The following is a 20,273-nucleotide window of genomic DNA, read 5'->3' as shown; positions in this document are numbered from 1 at the left end:
AATGTGATTAAGGCTTTGTTTGTGACGACTTTTTTATTGCTTTTTAAAATAGATTTCTAGTATAAAATTTATTTATTTTTTACTAAAAAATTAATTTAAGAAGCAATAAGAGAATATTTCGAACAATGCCTAAATGACCAAATTTAATAGTTTTATAATAGACATTGAGCACAATGAGGCACGACAGATATTGATTTTAATTTGGATGATTAATGCATACTTAGCTTTAAGCAATAGTAAAGTCCATTTGTATAAAATATCTTTTATGAAATAAATGAAAGAAAAAGTGATTATAAATAAATTGAAAAACTACTAAGTAGTTTACAACAGAACAAAAGTATTGAGAAGGATGCATCATTACTGTAATTCCCAATATATATGTGCTAATAAAATCTATTTTATTTGTATTTAAGCTTTATTTATGATAATTTTCTCATTGTTTTTAAAAGTAGCTTTCTATCACACTTTTTTTTAAAGCAACAAAAAATAAATGGCCAAAAGTTATCTCAAACAAAGCCTCTTTTTTTTTTTGTAAATGGTTATTTATTCAAATAGGAAATAAGACATACAAAGCAATGTCATAAAGAGGTCAGAACATGAAAAGACAGCCAAAACAATGTAATAATCGATTGAATGCAAAGCACTCTAAAAATAAAAGGAAAAAGAAAATCCTTAAAGGCAGACGGACTCAAAAATGCCAGCCTGTTGCCTGGCTTGGACCACCCTTTGAGGTAGAGCAACAACCGCCAGAAGGCCCAAATATACAAAGGCCACCAAAAATCAAGCTAAAAACCAAAACCAGAAAGAGAATCAACCACCAAGAACCGAGCTAAAGACCAAAACCAGGCAGAGAATCAACCACCAAGGTTGCCAAACAAGATAAGGCTATCAAGTGGTGTGCAGGGACTTGCCTCATTGTTGTACTAATTTGAATAGCCGACCAGCCAATAGACATCACAACATATAGCAACCAAAATAGCAACAATCAATAAAACATCAAAGGCCACCCGAGCAGCCACCCATAAAAAATATAACACATCCAGGTCGTAACCCCAAAAGCAATAAATTTACTTTCTTTTGTGTTTAAGTCGACGATGTTTTCCACTCCCTAGGAGAAAGCCTTTTCCACTATGCGGTTCACATTCAAATTAAACATATCATTGAAATCCTCCTCATGCACATCCAACTCATCCCCACCACCCGCACCAGGTGAGAAGAAGGAATCATCAATCCAATCTCTTTGAGACACACAAACATCATTTATATTCAAATGAACTTTTAACTCTTCATTAGCGATAATAGTTACAGGAATGTCGATGATATCAATAGAAGTTAATGGAGGTAATGAAGATTCGCCGGAAGCATCAACCATAACACTAAGAGACTTATTCAACCCCTGCGTGTTAACATTACACAAATCCAAATTAACCCCATTCACTTTCAGAGAGGCAATACATAATGAGTCCTTCAAAAAACCAACTGGGAAATTAGCCAAACAGACCTCTAGCTAGGGACATACCAAACATTCATGAGGAACAACACACTAATTCTTAGAGTTAAAAGCAAGAGGCTCCAAAATCTCCATTTCACCGGCAGCATCATCAACACAAACAGGAGAGCCATCCAAAACCGGAAGGCCCACATCATTTATGCTATGAATCAAAGGCTCAACCATATGCTGAGCATTAACATTACCGAGCCCCTTATCCAACACAACATTAGCAACTTTCTCTCCACCATTAACAACATGAGTAGACTGAGGATGCAAAAATCTACAATCCAGTTTTTTGTGACCTAAAGATTTACCGTGAGAACAATAAGAAGGAAAGTCCTCAAAGACTATCGATTGAGTGTAACTCAAGCTATCCGGACCAACCCATTTCTTATCCAGAACTTGTTTGGTAACGTCTAACTCAACAATAACATGAGCAACGAATGGATGAGAACCAGATGAAGTAGCATTATATATCAGTTTTAAGAGGTCGGCCAAACATAGAACTAAGGCCATAAAGGATCTGAGGAGAGAAAAGATGCGATCTAAGATTGGGAAATGAAACCCAAATAAGAATAATGGGGGGATTCAACTTCATTATCAAGCAATTGCCCACAAAATAAGAGCGATGAACAAACACCCAATAGTAATCCATATAATTTACAAGCTTAATAAAAAAAAAAGCTTAGGATTGAGCACAATCACAAAGAAAGCACTGTTAAGCTTGAGGTTAAAAAATAACGACTTGATAACATCAACTGAAGGTCTCCGATCTGAGAACTTGCCAACCAATGCGAACTCAAAAGGGGCGGTGAGAGCAAGAACTTCACTTCCGAAATCCACAACTACGACAAACCATGGCGAATAATTTTTAAGATAAGAAAATTTTGAAGAATGAGAACCACCGGAAATCACATCTCTAAAAAAATGATGTTAGACCTTCCCATTCAAAAACCGGGATCCAATAACCGGCTACCCGCCATGAAACTAGGTGCAAGCAAAAAAACCTAAAATAATATCACAAGAAAAGATCGAAGGAAAGAAAAAACTTTCTTGAAAAACACTAGAAGCATTTAGGAGGGAAGCATGAAGACGAACGACTAGGGGGAGAAAACCCTATCAGAGCACATCCTCTCTTATGAGATCGAGATGGTGTTTATCCCAAACAAAGCCTTAATTTAGATAAAATTCCTTTTATTCATCTTGGAATCACTATATCTATTTCAAGCCTTAGTTTTTAGATATTTTTGCTTGATAGCTTAATACATAATGTGTTATATTTAAATAAGAGTTTGTCTCTTATTAGAATACAATGGAGAAAAATCATTCATGTAGCCGACCATATGTAGTGGGATAAAGGATCGATGTTATTGTTGTTGTTGTTGTTGCACTGCATAATATCTCATAAGTTTAGTAATCTCTTAAGTTGTTATTTTGGTTTGATGAAATGTGAGTTTAAATACTCTAAATGCAGAAATTTTAAAAAATTTGGTATTTATTTTGATAAAAAGGAGCATCAGTTAAAATTTTGACGAATTTTAAGTTCAATTGATAGTTCATTTATGATGTATTCAAACTCACATGATTTCTATAGAATTTTGAATATGCTACAAGCTGACTCCGCTATCGATACTAGTTGACACTTGTCATCATCCGCATTTGCCATTGCACCACCTACTTGCCCTATACTGTAGTCTGTTGACTGTTGCTGCTAGCTACTAACCATCTACATCCATAAACTTTACTATGTATTTATTTTATTCTAAATTTAATGAAAGAATAATCACTTCTTTATTTTATGCTCATTTAAAAAATTAGAAATATTCAAATATTTATTTATTTTTAATCTGAATTATATTTTACTTTAATTATTTTAACAAAATAAATAGCTCTTAAGTATCTATATTTTACTCTTTTAAATTTTAGTTGATTAGTTAGTCTACTATATTATTTTTATTTTTTTACTTAGTTTGCTCTTTGAAATGTATTGTTGGGTTTTTAGTTTTTACCCTTAATTAAAAAAAAATAATAATAATAACCCGTCCGTAATAATTTCTTATTGGGAAATATTAAAAATTCTTTGAAACAATTAAAAAATCATGCGGCCCATAAAACAAGGTGCAACTTGCGCCGTTTGGCGGCATAAACGATAGAAGGCTCCAGACGGCCGATCGTAACCCTAGCGGAACGTAGTTCGTTATGACATCGGTATTTTGCTACCTCTCTCTCTCTCTCTCGCTCTTCTTGATCCGCAACGCCATGCAATCATCATTTTCGATCTGATAAACAGAATACTTGTGCATTATTGGACTGCCATGGTTTCGGAATCTGTCGCAAAGTTTGGATCTTTGTTTTTTGTTTGTTGCAAAATTTCGAAATTTGTTTTGTTCTTGCCAGTTGGCCGAGATTTTTAACATTTTTTCCCTGGAAAAGCTTCAAATTTGACACATTTGCACCGAAATTAAAAAAAATATTCTTGTTCGTTCACTTGGCTTTGCTGTCTGCTTTGTTCTTTTATGCAAATATAATTATTTTGTATTTCTATCTAAAAAGCTGTTGCCTTTTGGCCACTTTCCATGACACGCATGATGTAATGTATTGTTTCTTGAAGTTTCAGTTTGCAATTTGTGTGTCTGTTTGGAACGTTCTTACTTTTTTTTTTTAAATATTTTTATTCAATTGTTAGGCCAATCAAACATCTGCATTATAGGAAACTGATGGAATAAGAAGAAAGATCACACCTCCTTGTTTTGTAGCAGCAAAATATAAGAATTTTTGCAATGAATCCAAAAAGCAGCATTCTTGCTGATGGAGGACTGAGCGCAATGAATAATGGTAATGGAATTGCAAATGGGAATGACCCGAGTCACACAATCAGAAGAGATTATTTACTCGAGAGGTCTAGAGAGTTGTCACAGTTGAGAAAAGGAGTTCAAAGCTCTCTGCAATTGAAGAAATCTGTACATAGACGGAGGAGATCTTGGTGGTCAATTCTTTTCACTATTCTCACAAGGATTGTACTGATTTTAGCAGCTTTGTTGTATCTTGGACAATTTATTACAAGGTGTTCTACTTTGGCTGGAAGGGATACCAAGTCTTCCTTTGCTTTGTTGGATTATGAAGATCGGGTGTCAGAAGTTGAAAACTCTTTGAAGATAACATCAAAAATGTTGCAGGTTCAGGTGGAAGTTATAGACAAGAAGATAGGAAATGAGATTGGCATTGTAAAAAGGGAGCTTCAAAAACAATTTCAAGAAAAAAAATCATTTATTGAGATGGAGCTGAATCAGCTTGAATCTAGAACTGATGAATTGAGCAAGTCATTGGCAGATTTGGAAGACAGGGACCTTTTAACAAAGGGAGAGCTTGAGAAGTTTTGGAATGAGCTAAAGAGCAAGGGGAATGTAGATGATATTAGCAAAGATGTTGATTTGGATGAGATCATGGCAATGACAAAGGAAATTGTTGAGAAAGAAATTGACAAACATTCTGCTGATGGTCTAGGAAGAGTGGATTATGCTTTGGCTTCTGGTGGGGCCAAGGTGGTTAGTCATTCAGAGCCATATGTTTATGGAAAAGGTAGCAGCTGGTTAGCCGTTGCTAAAGGTATAAGTAGAGTTCATTCTAATGCACAGAAGATGTTAGAACCAAGTTTTGGTGAGCCTGGTCAGTGTTTTCCCTTGCAAGGAAGCAGTGGGTTTGTTGAGATTAGATTAAGAACAGGCATAATTCCTGAGGCTATCACACTTGAGCATGTCTCAAAGGTTAGTTTTTTTTTTGGAACTAATTTCATGTTACCTAAATTGATTGAATTGTATTTTATTTTTTATTCAAGTGTTTTTACAAATAATTAATGATTAATGTTTAATAATTGTTGGATTAACCTTTTTATGGTCCTTGGATTTAATCCATGTACCTCCTATTCCTCTTTTAGCTATCAATCTCTCTTAGGGATTTTTTCCTTTCTTGTTAATAATTTTGCTTTATTTTCATTGTAAGACATTTGGAGAAGTCTATATGCATTTTTACACTTTGTACATTGTCAAGGAATAACATTGAAGGTAGTTTTTTTTTTCTACTTTTCTAAATGCAAATAGTATCAGAGAAATATGCAGGATAAATTGCCGCGTCATAGGAGTTGCCTCTTGAATGCTAAATGGGACTAAATGTTACATGAATGGATCTACCTTTTGAACCTGTAGGGGATATCTCTAGAATCCTATTAGCCTAGTGAATGATTATGGGTTATTAATATTGATGAGAATGTCAACTTTTTAAGTGAGGGAGATTGTAAAATACTTAAAAAAAAAAAAACTTTTAAATATTGAGGATTGTGGAGTATTTTTGTGTAATGGTTCAAATTTTATAAAAATTTCAATGTTAAGCTTACTCTTATGGAGCACTCTTATAATGAGAGAAGTCCCAGAAGTTATGCCAGTGGGACAAAACTATGCGACCATTAGACCAAAGCCAACAATATCTCGATGGTATAGAGTTTAAATTGTTATAAACGGTATCAGAGTGAGGTCATGTCTTATTTCTTCAAGGTCTATTATATTTTTGTTCTTTTTAGCATACTTTCTTCTCTTATGTATGCTTGATTACTTTGACGTCCCCTTTTAAGGAGTCAATCATCTTGAATGGTGTAAGTATAACTTAGGGAGAACTCCAAAGGCTACAAGTCTCATATCACTCGAATGAGATAAACTATTGAAGTTGTTCCAATTTGTGACGGCCTTTCTAAAAAAAAAAGGGGAGGATCTATCACCTGGTGGATCCTTCTCTAAAGCCAAGGGACCTAACATTCCTTTCTATTGCAAAAGAAGTTTGGTACGTCGTTAAACAAATATAGTCAAAAGTGAATGATGTCTTTGAATGTATGAGATCAATACTAAGATTTCAACAATCAAGCAAGGTAGCCTTCTGTTCATTGATTTTTTTTTTTAAATTTAATGAATGTTTATTGGCTCGAACTAAATTTTTTGCCAAGATCTCAAGATAATATGCTGCGATTATGCGATAATTCTCAAGCAATTTGTTGAAAGAGAATGGTTGTTTGAGTTTCTCACCACTCAATAATTCCCAACTAAGTTTGTGTCCAAATCTCATGCAAAGAAAATTCATCATCATTGATGAGATTTTTTTTTCTCTTATATGAGTTGAAGAAGGAAAATGGACGGTAATTCTCGGCGCTCTAGTCTTTGAAACATCTGCCATGAAAACCACTAAATCCAAGGCTACAAACTCTTTTTGTATTGAAGGACAAAAGTTTTCTTTCAAAGCCAATTTATGGTGCAACTACTGCAAGTAGAAATAACACTAAAAAAAAAAAAACTGGAGACTCCTTAAAAAGCTCCCAGGCAATGGTGGAATTTAAAGGATAGGTTTGTCTTATAGAGTCAGATGAGCTTAATTTAAAAGAAATCGAGAAACCTAAGAACTTCCTCAATTGTATGAAAAAATTATTAGGATCAGTCTTTTTAGCTCAGAATCATATGGCTTTTAACTCTGGTATTTTCAGTGCTTTAAAATAATTTTCACATGTGGATTCTATGTTCATGAGTCACCATATGATCAATATTACTAACCTTTTTCAAGCCTACAAATTCTTCCCTAGTAATAGAAAAATAAATGTTCTCGATAGTTCTCTAAAAATTATTGTAGGCCAGAAAAACATATCAATTTCTTCCTTATATACCCTAAGTAATATACTACATATTCCTCATATTATAATAAATCTTTTATCAATTTATTAAATCAATAAAGACTACAACTGCAAGGTATTCCAATTTGTTAATTGTTATGTATTTCTGGACCTCATTATGGGGAATATGATGGGCTAAGCTAGAGAAAAGTACGGGCTGTATCATCTCAAAGATGGAAATCACTTATCATATTCCTTCATTTCTACCTCATTTACAGAGGTCATTTGGAAATATTATTATAAACTAGGACATCCTTCTTTCGAAATCTTATAATTTATGCTTCATTATCTTTTCCTCAATATAAATGAATAAAATTCTCATTGTGAGACATCTGAAATCACCAAACATCATTGAGTTGTTTTTTTTTTCTTTTCTGAAAGTGATTCTAGATGATTTATTCATTTTCTAATTAATCTCTTTGACATTTGGGGATCTTTTAAAATCTATAGTATTTTTGGAGCTACATGATTTGTTTCCTTTATTAATTATTGCAATCATTGATATGTTTATAACTTATCAAATAAATATTTGATGTCAACATTATTCTCCTATCTTTTTTGTCATGATGCAAAAATAATTTCATAATATCATCGAAGTATTTCATATTAATAATGCTCATGATTATTTTAATTATATTATCGTATTTGTTCTAAAAAAAGTACATTCCACCAATCATCTAGTCCACATAACTGGCAACAAAATGGAATGATATAAATTTTTTTTATCTTGTTAAGGTCATCAGGATTCTTCTTTTATAGAATCAAGTGCAAAAAATATATTAGGGATTAATATTAATTGGCACGTATCTAACCAATAGAATATCATAAATAGTGATTGGCTTCTAAAGTCCTATCAATTATTTGGTTAAAATTTTTCACACAAATAACTTATTATAAAACATTTCCTTAAAAATTTTGGGTGCATTGCCTATGTGCCTATGTTCGCTTCCACAAAAATGATGTAGTGTTAAACTTGATCTCCGAGCTCTCAATTGTATCTTTATTTGGTATTCCTCTTATAAATGATTTAGGTATTATTATCCTACCACCAAAAAATTCCTTTAAAAAATTTCATCCTTGATGAAAAGTAAAAGTTTTTAATTAAACTAATATTAAAGGAGAGAACTCTTAACTGGAAGATAGTTTGATGAAACTTTTATATTTCATTTTGACATTCCCACAATACAAACTCCAAAAAATATGAACATTGTATCCCTTTAAGTCTATACAAGAAGAAATAAGCCTAGCCATATCTCTAGCAATTTTAAGGCTCAAAATCATTAACAAATAGTAATGATTTACCTATTACTACATGTTATGTTCTACATCCCATCTCCCAGTGCACATCTTTTAAAAAATTTTCTCCTATTTATAAAACTCTCTCTAAATACCAGTTTTAATTTTATTATAGTACCAATCACTTATAAATATGGATATTGTACAACTCAGATTGACTATTTTCTTATAAGAAAATTAGATCGTTTAAATTGTAAATATTGTAAAATTATTTTGACTGAAAATTTATGTACCCAACATCCATTATTAGTTTTGGACTTTAAGATAAAGGGAGAGAAAATAAAAAATAAATTAAAACAATATTCTAGGATTAGATGGGGGTTTTTAAAGTATATTAACAAAAATATTTTTGAGGGTAAGATTTTATATCTTAAGATTTTGTCTGTGCATGATGATGCTAATGTTATGTGGAAAAAAGTGGCTAATGATATTAAAAATATTGCAAAAGATGTGCTTGAAGTATCAAAGGGAAAAGCTCATAATAGTAAAAATAGTTAGTGATGGAATCCAAATGTGCAAGAAAAGATTAAAAATAAAAAGATTTGTTATAAAAATTGGTTTAATTTTAAAAACTCTGATAATTGGAAAAGATATAAAGAGGCTCGTAAGGAATCTAATAAATAATATGCGATGCAAAGACCTTACCTTTTAATGATTTATATAATAGATTAAATACTAATGAGGGAGAAAGATATATGTATAAGTTAGTCAAACAAAGAGATAAGAGTAGTAAGGATTTAGTTCAAGTGAAGTGTATCAAGGATGAAGATAAAAAAATACTTTTCATAGAAGATGATATTCAACAAAAGTGGATGAGATATTTTGCTAAACTTTTTAATGAAGATTGTGAAAATAAGATTGATTGTAGTGACCTTAGCACCCTAAATAAAAATAAAGATTTTTATTTTTATCCGCGTATTAATAAAACTAAAGTTAGAGAAGCTTTAAAGAAAATAAAGGGTGGAAAGTTGTTGGATCTGATGATATTCCAATAGAGTTGTGGAAATGCTTAGGAGATGACGGAATTTATTGGCTTACTAAAATTTTTAATACTATTTTGAAGACTAAAAAGATGTCAAATGAGTGGAGAATGAGTGTGTTAATTCTTATTTTTAAGAATAAAGGTGATGCACAAGATTATGCGAATTATAGAGGAATTAAGTTAATGTATCATACTTTAAAACTATGGGAGCGAGTTATGGAGCATAGGTTGCGGCGTGATACTAATGTTTCTCAAAATCAATTTAGATTCATGCCGGGTAGGTTGACTATGGAAGCCATACATTTATTAAGAGGTTTGATGGAGAAATATAGAGAAAATAAGGAGGATCTACATATGATATTTATTGATTTAGAAAAAGCATATGATAAAGTTCCAAGAGAAGTGCTATAGAGAGTTCTTGAAAAGAAAGGAGTTAATAATGCTTATATTCAAATCATTAAAGATATATATGCAGGAGCTATTAATTGTGTTCAAACACACAGTTGGTTTTGAACAAGTATTTTTCTATTTCAGTTGGATTATATCAAGGATCAGCCTTAAGCCCATATCTTTTTGCTTTAGTCATGGTTGTTCTCACTAAACATTTGCAAGAGGATGTATCTTGGTGTAGCTTTTTGCTGATGAATATTCTTCTTGTTGATAAGGACTAAGAAGATTTTGAAGGTAAACCTTGAATTATGGAGGTCACACCTTAGAGGCTAAGGTGTTTGCTATAGATCTAACGGAATAGTTGAGTGTATTTTGTACCATAGACCTAGGTGAGGGATTGTGATTGGGCGATCAAGTTATTAATAAGAATACACGTTTTAGATATATAAGTCTATTGTTCAGAGTGATGGTGATATAAGATGGGGATATTATTAGCATAATTTCAAGTTGGATGGTTGAAGTGGAGGAATGCATCGGGCTTGTTGTGTGATAGAGAAAAGTACTCTCCAAATTAAGGAAAAATTCTATAAGATGTGGTGAGGCTGCAATTGATTATGGTGCGAAGTTGACCATTAAAAGAGAACATAATACTAAGTTAAGTGTGGCAGAGATGAGGATGCTCAGGTGGATGAGTGGCTTTACCCTTAGAGATAGGAATACGAAATGAGCATAATACGTGAAAGGTTGGAGTAGCTATAAGTAGAGAGATAAGATAGAGAAGAGTCGCCTTAGATGTTTGGTCACAGAAAACGGCAGCCTCGACTGACCCGGTTAGGAAAGTAGAGGTATTATATTTGACTTATGTTAAGAAAGGTAGAGACAGACCTAAAAAGACTTGGTTAGAAAATATTAGGAATGACCTTTCTTTATTAGATTTAAACAAGAATTTGACTTTTAATAGGATACAATGGAGAAAAATGATTCATGTAGCCGACCCCACCTAGTTGGATAAAGGCTTGATGTTGTTGTACCATAAATTCTTTTTGCACTTGAAAACATGAGTTGGATGTATGCCAAAAAAATGAATGCTTCCAATAAAATCCACATTTGAGAGAACATTGAACTAATAAAAGGGAAAAAATTGGTATAATTTAAATGAATTTTTTTTGGGTAAATTATAGAGCAGAAGGAAGCATGAAACTCTATAAAACGAGATTGATAGCTAATTAATAAATTCAATTCTATGTCGGTGACTATAAAAATAAAGCTTTTGCTCATATTGTGAGAATGAATGCAATACATATTTTAATTTCTTGTGCAACTAATTGTGGATGGTTTGTAGTAGTATGATGTAAAGATTGCTTTTCTATGTGGGGATGCTGATGAATCAATCTATATAGAGCCAGGGGATGCTGATGAATCAATCTATATAGAGCCATCATTAGGATAATGGGATTTGATAGTACTTTCACAAAGAAAATAAATATAAATTAAAAATTAGGTTTGATATAGCCTTAAAATATCTTGATAACATGTTTTGATAGATTTACAATCGACATGAATGAAGATGTATACAAGTAAAGCCAAAGAGATTATAATCTCTTTATAAAACACTATGCTAATAGTAAAATCTATATTCTTATCATATATGTTGATAATATAACGGTCCCAAATGGTAATAACAGAGAAAATGAGTCTATTAGGAAAAACATTATTGAAGAATTTGATATCAAAGAGTTGGCTAAATTCAAATACATCTTGAGAATAGAAGTTGCTCAATCATAACTTGGAATATTCTTCTTTCGAAAAAAAAAGTCATGGATCTACTAAAAAATAAAATGATTTATTATAAACTTTATGAAAGCCCAAGTAGGGGTGTAAGTGAGCCGAGCTGGCTCGCGAGTCGGCTTGAGCTCGACTCATTTATGGACTCGTGAGCCAAGCTTATCGAGCAACGAGCTCGAGTTCGAGGTTGATGAGACTCGGCTTGTGAGCTCGCGAGTCGGCTGGAAAAATTTTCAAGTTTTTTAAAAATTAAGTAATTACTATTTTTATTAAATGTAGGTTTTTAAAAATTAAGTAACTATTATTTTTAATAAGGTTAAATCTTTAAAAAATTAATAGTAGAAGTTAGTTTATCAAAAATAAAATAAAATATCATGCAGTTACATTTTCCAATGTTTATATAAAAGAAGTTGATGTTTTTATCCACAGGATTTGCACCTGACATTTCCAGTTTCCAATGTTTTATACAAAAAGCTAAGTCACTATTTTTTATCCACAAGATTACGGGAAAAAGCAACGCGGATGAGGGGGCCTCTCTTTGACTCAAGCGCCCGCACTGCTGCTAGCCCGCTGATCGAGAAACTGAGCGGGAGCTGCACAGGCGGGAAACTCTGAATCACGGGGTGAAATTGAAATCGAGCAGCTCAACAAGCTATTTTCTGTGTCGCGAGTCGAGTTTGAGCTCGAGCTCGAGTTCGAGCTAAGTATTTGACTGACGAGTTAAGCTCGAACACCGCCTAGCTCGAGCTCGACTCGACTCGTTTACACCCCTAAGCCCAAGTGAACTAAGTAAATAATTGGGCTTAGATGAGTGAAATGAAATAAATATGAGACAATGTAAAAAATAATTAAAAAATGATTTATTTATCTAAACGCTTTCACAAATTGCATTTGCAGTGAATTTATTCTTTCAATTCATGCATAAATCTAGGAGTCTCGCATTCAAGCAACTTTTAAAATCCTTAGATATCGTAAATCAAACCCTGATAACAAAATTCTCTATAAAAAGGATGATACTGTATAAGTTGAAGGTATATTGATACAAATTATGCAAGAACATCAAAGATAGTAGGTTTGAGATTGGATACTATACATTTTTGGGAGAAAATCTTATAACATGGAGGAGCAAGTGTTGAATCACGTAGCTAAGGGGACCATGCTAGCAATCTGTGGGCATCAATCCGAGGGCTGCAGTTGGAGATCCATGGGCAGTAATCTTAAGGCTATAGTTGGAGATATGTTGGTAGTAATTCGAGGGCTGCAGTTGGAGATCCGCGGGCAGTAATCCGAGGGCTGCAGTTGGAGATCTCTTGAATATGATTATGTTACGCGTGAACCGGCCCAGGAGGGGCCGGCTAGACCCGGTTCAGCCCGGGTCTACACCAGGCGGAGGCGGAAAAGCCCAGAGGAGGGGGCGGACAAGGTGGACCCCACTTGGGGCTGATTTAATGAGGTGGGAGGGAAATTTTTGAATGCAAAGGGGTGTTTAGGTAATTTGTAGGAATCCTTTATTGTTAATTAGGAGGATTAGGAGGGGGAGAGGGGCATCTTGAATTTGAATGTAATTTGAGATCTAGGGTTTTCTTGCTTGGGCTCTTGGCGTTGCCGGAGAAGATCGGAGAGTTGTTCTTCCTCTCGAATCGAAGAACATTGTATCTTGCTTTTGCTTTGATCATCTACTAGTGAAATATAAGTCCATTGAACGTTTTTTTCTCAGTTTTCCTACGATTTTCTACTGTTTTCATACGTTTTGGGCTGAATTCCTGTAGAAAACAGCAACTTTCTTGTTGTTTTCTCCACGTGGAGCGATAGGAATACTTGGATCTAAGTATTTCCTATCAGATTATTATAATTAATTAGATAAAATTTCTTTCATTTTTTTTTGTTTATTCACCTATAATGTTTATATATGTAATGATTCCAAGGAATAGAATAGAATTTAAATTTCATTCTAAATAATTTCTTCATGGTATCAGAGACTAGGAAAATCCTAAGCCTTTTCTGAGTGCAGGCGGCAAACCTTCCTCCCTTTCTTCCAAATTCTCAACCGACGGTAACTCTCCATCATTTTGTCGATAGCCTCTCTTCAAGCATTGGCATCCCTTGTCCAAAATTCATCTTCTCTTTCTACCGAGGAAACCCAACCATGTTCATGGATAGCGAGATCTCATCCTCCAACCAAAATATTATCGGTTTGAACATTGAAAACTTTGGATCTGCAAAGAACTCTTATCCTCTTCCCAGACCATGGTGTGATCACTGTGCCAAACCAGGACATACAAAGGAGACATGTTGGAAGATTCATGGAAAACCAGTTGATTGGAAGGCAAACAAATCAGCACAAGAAATCAAGGCGAACTTTGTCAACACTACGCAAGATCAATCCATCAAAGCTGAAGCCATTCCTTTCACCAAGGTGCATTTAGAGATGCTGAAGTTGCTGCTTAACAACATCACGAACGAATAGTCTCTAGAACCTGCTACCAACCTACACGCTCACTCAGGTATAAAACAATCAAAACTTTGAGTTATTGACTCAGGAGCATCAAATCATATGATAGGAGACATTATACTCCTTCATGACTATCAATCTTATCATTCAAACCTAGTAGTTAAGATTGCTGATTGCTCAACATCCAAAGTTTTAGGAATGGATTCTGCTTTTGTCACAGAAGTTATCACTCTTAAATTGGTGCTTTTTGTGCTCAATCTTGAGTGCAATCTGATTTCTATTAGTAAATTGACTCATGATAGTAATTGCTTAACAATTTTCTCCAATAATATATGTATTTTTTAGGAATTGGATTCGGAGAAGAAGATTGGTAGTGCTGAGATGTGTTTTGGGTTATATTACATCAAGACACTCAAATTCATACAAACCTTAAATGCTACTTCTAAGAATCCTCCTAAGAATCATCCTATTGTAAGTTAGTTTGTTGAGAGTCATTCTAGAATCAATCAAGATAGAGAGATTATCATGTGACATTATAGGTTAGGCTATTCAAATTTCATGTATCTTGAAAATCTTTTTTCCCATTTATTTATTAATTAAAATCCAAGTTTGTTCAAATGTGAAACTTGCCAATTGGCTAAACATACTAGATCATCTTACCCAATTGTTCATTAATAATCTTCTAAATCCTTTGCCTTGATCCATAGTTATATTTGAGGACTCTTAAGGGTTAAAAAATATAAGTGGAACAAGGTGGTTTTGTGATATTTGTTGATGATCATTCTAAACTCACTTTGGATTTATTTAATGAAGGAAAAATCTAAAGTTGAAAGGATATTCAAATCATTTCAACTGTTGATTCAAAATTAGTTTAATACAAAAATTCAAATATTAAAATCGGACAATGGGAGAGAGTATTTCCATTGTCTCATGAGAGAATACCTATCAAGTCAAGGGATAATCCAAGTGAGTTCATGTGCGTATATGCCTTAACAAAATGGGATAGCTGAGAGGAAAAATAGGCAACTCCTAGAAGTCGCCAGATCTATTATGTTATTCACAAAGTACTAATATATGTAGGGGAAACCCATTCTTACTACTGCATACTTAATAAATAGGTTACTTGCTCGGATACTAAAATTTGAAACACCTAGAGTCCTAGACAAACTCTACTCAAAGCCTATCCTCATGCTCGGTTCATATCATCAAACCTTCCACCTAAAGTTTTTGGGTGCTCTCCCTTTTTTAACAAGTTTTCCCAAGATAAAAAAATGTCTTTATTGACTATTCCCCAACAAAAAAATAGGTCACAAATGCTTTTGCCTTATTTCTAGGAAAGTATTTGAAACCATGGATGTCACCTTCTTTGAAAACAACTCATACTTCACTAGTTTTAAAATTCAGGGGGAGTGTGAAGGAGAATTTCAAACTTGGGAGTGGAATTCCTTATTATACAACCAAACAGAGTCCAGTAAAAATCAACAAATATCACAAGAAATTCAAACCACAAGTATTTCTCAAGGTACATCTCCTATATCTCAAACTCCACCTTCAAACCTATTACCTCCACCCATAAGTCCTAATCTGTCCTTACAAAGAGTAGCAATTAAGGAACAACAATATGCATACTCAAGAAAAAGAAAGAAAATAAGCATATGCCGAGCAGTGAGACACATCTTGCACCTGTCAATTCTACTTCAGTGGATCCAACAAATGTAGAAATTCATACAAAGGAGAAAAATGAAGGAAGTTCAAAAAGAGATAGAGTCATCAAATGACTAGAAAGAATCATGCAACAAGCATCCAATCAAAAACTTTTTCTTCTATAGTAGATTATCAAACACTTATCAAGTCTTCCTTTCTAAGTTGGATGATGTACAGATTCCGACCAATATTTAGGAAGCTTTGAATGACCCAGGATGGAGGCAGACTGTTAAAGAGGAAATTATGTCCTTGGAAAAAAATCAAACATGAGTGATTACAAATCTCCCACCAGGAAAGAAAGGTGTGAATTGCAAATGGATGTTCACTGTAAAACATAAGGTGGATGGTAGTGTTGAGTGGTTGAAAGCTAGACTGGCTGCAAGAGGATTCACTCAGTCATATGGAATAGACTATCAGGAAACTTTTGCTCATGTTGCAATACTCAACACCATCAAGATTCTTCTTTCCTTAGCAGCAAATTTAGATTAGCCCCTACATCAACTAGATATCAAGAATGCATTCTTGAATGGGAACCTGAAAGAAGAAGTATACATGGAGATTCCAATGGGGATTCATAAGTCTTATGGAAGGGATAAAGTGTGTAAAATGTTGAAATCTTTGTATGGATTAAAGCAGTCTTTAAGAATATATTTTGGAAGATTTTTAAAGTATGTAAAAGGCCATGGTTTTAAACAATGCCAAACAGTTCATACCTTGTTTTTGAAGCATTCAAAAAGAGACAAGGTAGCAATACTGATTGTATATGTGGATGAAATCATCCTTACTGGAAATGATATAGAGGAAATAATGAAGATCAAGTATCAAGTAGGCTTTATCCAAGGAGTTTGAAGTTAAAGATCTAGGATCACTTGGATATTTCTTTGATATGGAGGTAGCTCGATCAAGCAAATGTATATTTATTTCCCAACACAAGTATACTGTTAGGCGGGCCCCTCCGGTCCTTACTTACTCTAGTCGGGCCCCACATGGAGTTTAATTCAAGGGTTGGAGGGAAAATTTGAATGGAAGGGGGGGGGATTTGAATAGAAGGGCTGTTTAGGAATTTTGTATGGGGATGAGAGTTAAAGAGGGGGAAAGGGGGGGAATTAGGTTTTCATCTTGAATTTGAATGAAAAGTTGGAGATCTCATTGTGTGCTTGGGCTCTAGGGTTTGCTAGAGACTTGTGGAGAGTTGTTCTTCCTCTCGAATCGAAGAACGTTGTATCTTTCTTTGTTTTTCTTGCATCTACTAGTGGAAACCTTGTTTCTTTTTCGTATTTTTCTCTGTTTGGGTGCATTTTCTGCTGCGGAGCTGCTCTAAAACTGCTGGGGCAGCAGTTTTGCTCACTGTTTTGGGCTGATTTTGACTAGGTTTGCTTGCGAACTCAAGTATTACCTTAGGGTTACTTGCGAACTCAAGTATTTCCTATCATATACCTTAGACCTACTGAAGGAGACCGGCATGCTAGGATGCAGACCAGCTAGTACGCCTGTGGATCATAAGAAGAAAATTGGGATAGAAAAGGAGAGAGTTCCAGTAGATAAAGGAAGAAAGCTTATATACCTCTTCCACGCCCGTCCAAATATTGGATTTACTGTATGGTAAGTCAATATATCAAATCTTGAGGTATCTCATAAATACTCTTGAAAAGGGGTTATTATTCAAGAAAAATGAAGATAGGAAATTGATTCTTTATTCTGATGCAGATTGGACAGAAGTCAGCTTGACAATATATCAACCACAAGATATTGTTCATTTGTGTGGGGGAACCTAGTGATATGGAGAAGCAAGAAACAATATCTTGTTTCTAGAAGCAGTGCATAATCTAAACTGAGAGCATTAACAGTTACTAGTTGTGATGGTATTTGGATCAGACAAGTATCGATTGAACTGGGAATAAAGATTGAAAGCATGATAAAGTTAAAATGTGACAATCAAGCTGTAATCAGTATGACCAAGGATCTAGTACATCACGATAGAACAAAACATGTTACTATTGATAGACAATTTATATATGAGAAAATAGAGAACTCAGAAATTGTAGTATATATCCCCTTAGGGGTGGGGTCCACTTGATAGAGTTATTTGCTTGAGTGTAGTTTAGTCCTTTGGTGTTGATTTTGTGTTTGCTTTAAGTAGGAGTTTGTATTAGGGTTATGACATCTTTTTTGTGACTAATTTCTGAGTTCTCTTTGGTGTCTTGGGCTCTAGCGGCGTCTAGAGAGTTTTGGAGAGATTGATCCTCTTGAATAGAGGATCGTTTGTATCTTGATAATTTTTTTTTTCATATCCTAGCAATCAAGTGTGTTTTTCTTGTGTTTTCATCCCTAAAAATTTAAAAATATGCTTGGTTAATCCTCTGAAAATTTTATTTCAGCCATTATTTCCTGTTTTCCTATTGTTTCCTATCATTTTCTTTCCATTTATAGCTGATTTTCATCTTCTGCTGTATTTTCTTAGCTAACCACGCAAGAGATCTTAGTCCTAGTTCTTGTTAGGTTTTGATTATACTACTTATTTCTTTGCTTTTGGTTTTCTGGTGCAGAGTGTGGCTTATGACAGGTCTAGTGCTCCCAAGGACTGTCGAGTTTCTGGATGGTTTGAAGAACCTGAAGATGACCCATCCGCCAGAATTGATAAGATGTTTGTGCTGACAGATTTCTCCTACGACCTTGAGAAAAGTAATGCACAGACCTTCGCCGTCCCCGTCATTGATTCCGGTATCATCAACATGGTTAGGCTCGACTTCACCTCCAACCATGGCAACTCTGCACTCACCTGCATTTACCGCATCAGGGTGCATGGCTACGAGCCCAGCTCACCTGCAGCTATCACCACACATGCTTGAGTTGCCTAGGAGAGATAGAAGGTACCAAGATTTGTTCTTTTTGTCTTGTTCATGTATTTCATGGGTATATGATAGCTTTCTACAAGCCCAAGTTTTTTACTATGTTATAAAAATCTTTTCAGCTTTATCTCCTATTCTTTTCGAGATCTACTTATGCTCTATTAGGATCAGGAATTTTCTTGCATCATTTGTACTTTTGTGCAAATTGGACACAACAAAACTATCAATAATTTTTGTATATTCTTTTGTGATCTCATATCTTAATGATATATGCTATCACTTGGGATTTCTTGCTTGTGTTTGCTGGGAAAAGCTGTTCAGAATGAGCTGCATTAGAGTACTTTTTTATAAATATAATTTTAATTAATAAGAGATTAATTGAAATAATGAAAAGTTAGAATAGTGGAGGAAATATGTATTAGTTGGGGACTTTAATAATTAGTGTGATTTAATATTTGATATATAGGGGCTGTTTGGTAGCAGGATTTAGGCCAGATTTGAGGTGGATTTGAGCTAAATCCAGCCAAACGGCCTAAAATGCAAACCAAATCTCACGGCAAATGAAAGCCGTCGTAGATGAAAAATTCTCCCTTTTCTTGCTAAATCATGGATTTCCGAATTCCTGGTTTTTTCAGGATTTACGAAATCCTGCTTTTTCCAGGATTTACGAAATCCTCTGGCTCTATTGCCGCGAGAAAGAAGAAACTCCGCTCAAAATTTTCAACCTTCTTAAATCCTGAGTAGAATAGCCAAACAGTCACATAGAATTTAACAGGATTTATCATGAATGTTACCAAACATTTTTCAGTATTTAAACCCCTCAAGATTTCGTTAATCCGGATTTAAAGGATTTTACAAAATCTTACTTAAATGAAATCCAGCGTTCTACCAAACAGCCCCATAATGTGCACTAAAGATTAGAAGGTTCAGCTGAAGTCTGAATACATTTGCTTCAGACTTCTCATAGGAACATAGTGGGCCTTGTCAATATTTAAATAGCATGTTAGCAGTTCATGTTCCCAAGATGGTCCCTCGTGTGTTTAATAGTCTGGATCGGCTATGATGGCACTTAAATAGTCAATTTCAAAATTTTTCAACGCATGTGCATTATGAAGAAATATCTAGATTTGGAGCTAGTTGTTATTTTCCTTAGAAATATTATATGACAACCTACTGGCTTTATTGATTGTGATATAGGTTTCATTTGGAAGAGCTTTTTTAAAGTAGTTTTTTGGTATAGATTTTTTAATTTTTTATTAAAGAATTGCTTTAAGAAACAGTAAGAAAGCCGTCCCAAACGAAATCATAATGCATATGATAAATTGTTGCGAAGGCCAATGCCTAAAATTATCAAATGTTTTGTGTCATGCTTCTCATCATTTTCTGTGATATAATTAACTGCAATAGCTGTTAGATTATAGCCCTTGACATTGTGGAGAAACCCAAAATTGAGCCTAAGAAAAAAAGGGAGGTAAACGAAAGAGAAATAATGCAGTCACTACTATATAGTAACTCTATTCCTGTAGGAGAGCTGTGCTTGTCTTCTTCAATACAAGTTGTAGTTGTTTTTGGCTATTTAGATTTTGTTTGGGACGGCTTTCTTATTGCGTCTTAAAACA

At 34.1% G+C, this 20,273-nt stretch overlaps 1 protein-coding gene across 3 annotated transcripts; it reads left to right on the top strand.

Moving 5' to 3' along the window:
- Nucleotides 1-3,593: 3,593 nt before the first annotated feature.
- Nucleotides 3,594-18,943, top strand: LOC110093141 (SUN domain-containing protein 1). Of its 3 annotated transcripts, none has more exons than XM_020817936.2 (3): nt 3,594-3,700; nt 4,179-5,256; nt 18,352-18,943. In XM_020817936.2, exons 2-3 carry the CDS (start codon nt 4,273-4,275, stop codon nt 18,652-18,654), a joined length of 1,287 nt encoding a protein of 428 aa, XP_020673595.1. In that variant the 5' UTR covers nt 3,594-3,700; nt 4,179-4,272; the 3' UTR covers nt 18,655-18,943. The 3 variants fall into 3 exon arrangements, with proteins under 3 accessions (XP_020673595.1, XP_028556838.1, XP_020673597.1); XM_028701005.1 differs by lacking the exon at nt 18,352-18,943 and adding an exon at nt 12,079-12,494; XM_020817938.2 differs by having other exon boundaries at nt 3,606-3,700; nt 4,203-5,256.
- Nucleotides 18,944-20,273: the final 1,330 nt, after the last annotated feature.

This window comes from Dendrobium catenatum, unplaced genomic scaffold (assembly GCF_001605985.2).
Source record: "Dendrobium catenatum unplaced genomic scaffold, ASM160598v2 fragScaff_scaffold_1617, whole genome shotgun sequence".
Lineage (NCBI taxonomy): Eukaryota > Viridiplantae > Streptophyta > Magnoliopsida > Asparagales > Orchidaceae > Dendrobium > Dendrobium catenatum.
The sequence above is the reverse complement of the archived record's forward strand: the minus strand, read 5'-3'. Positions and strand labels throughout refer to the sequence as shown.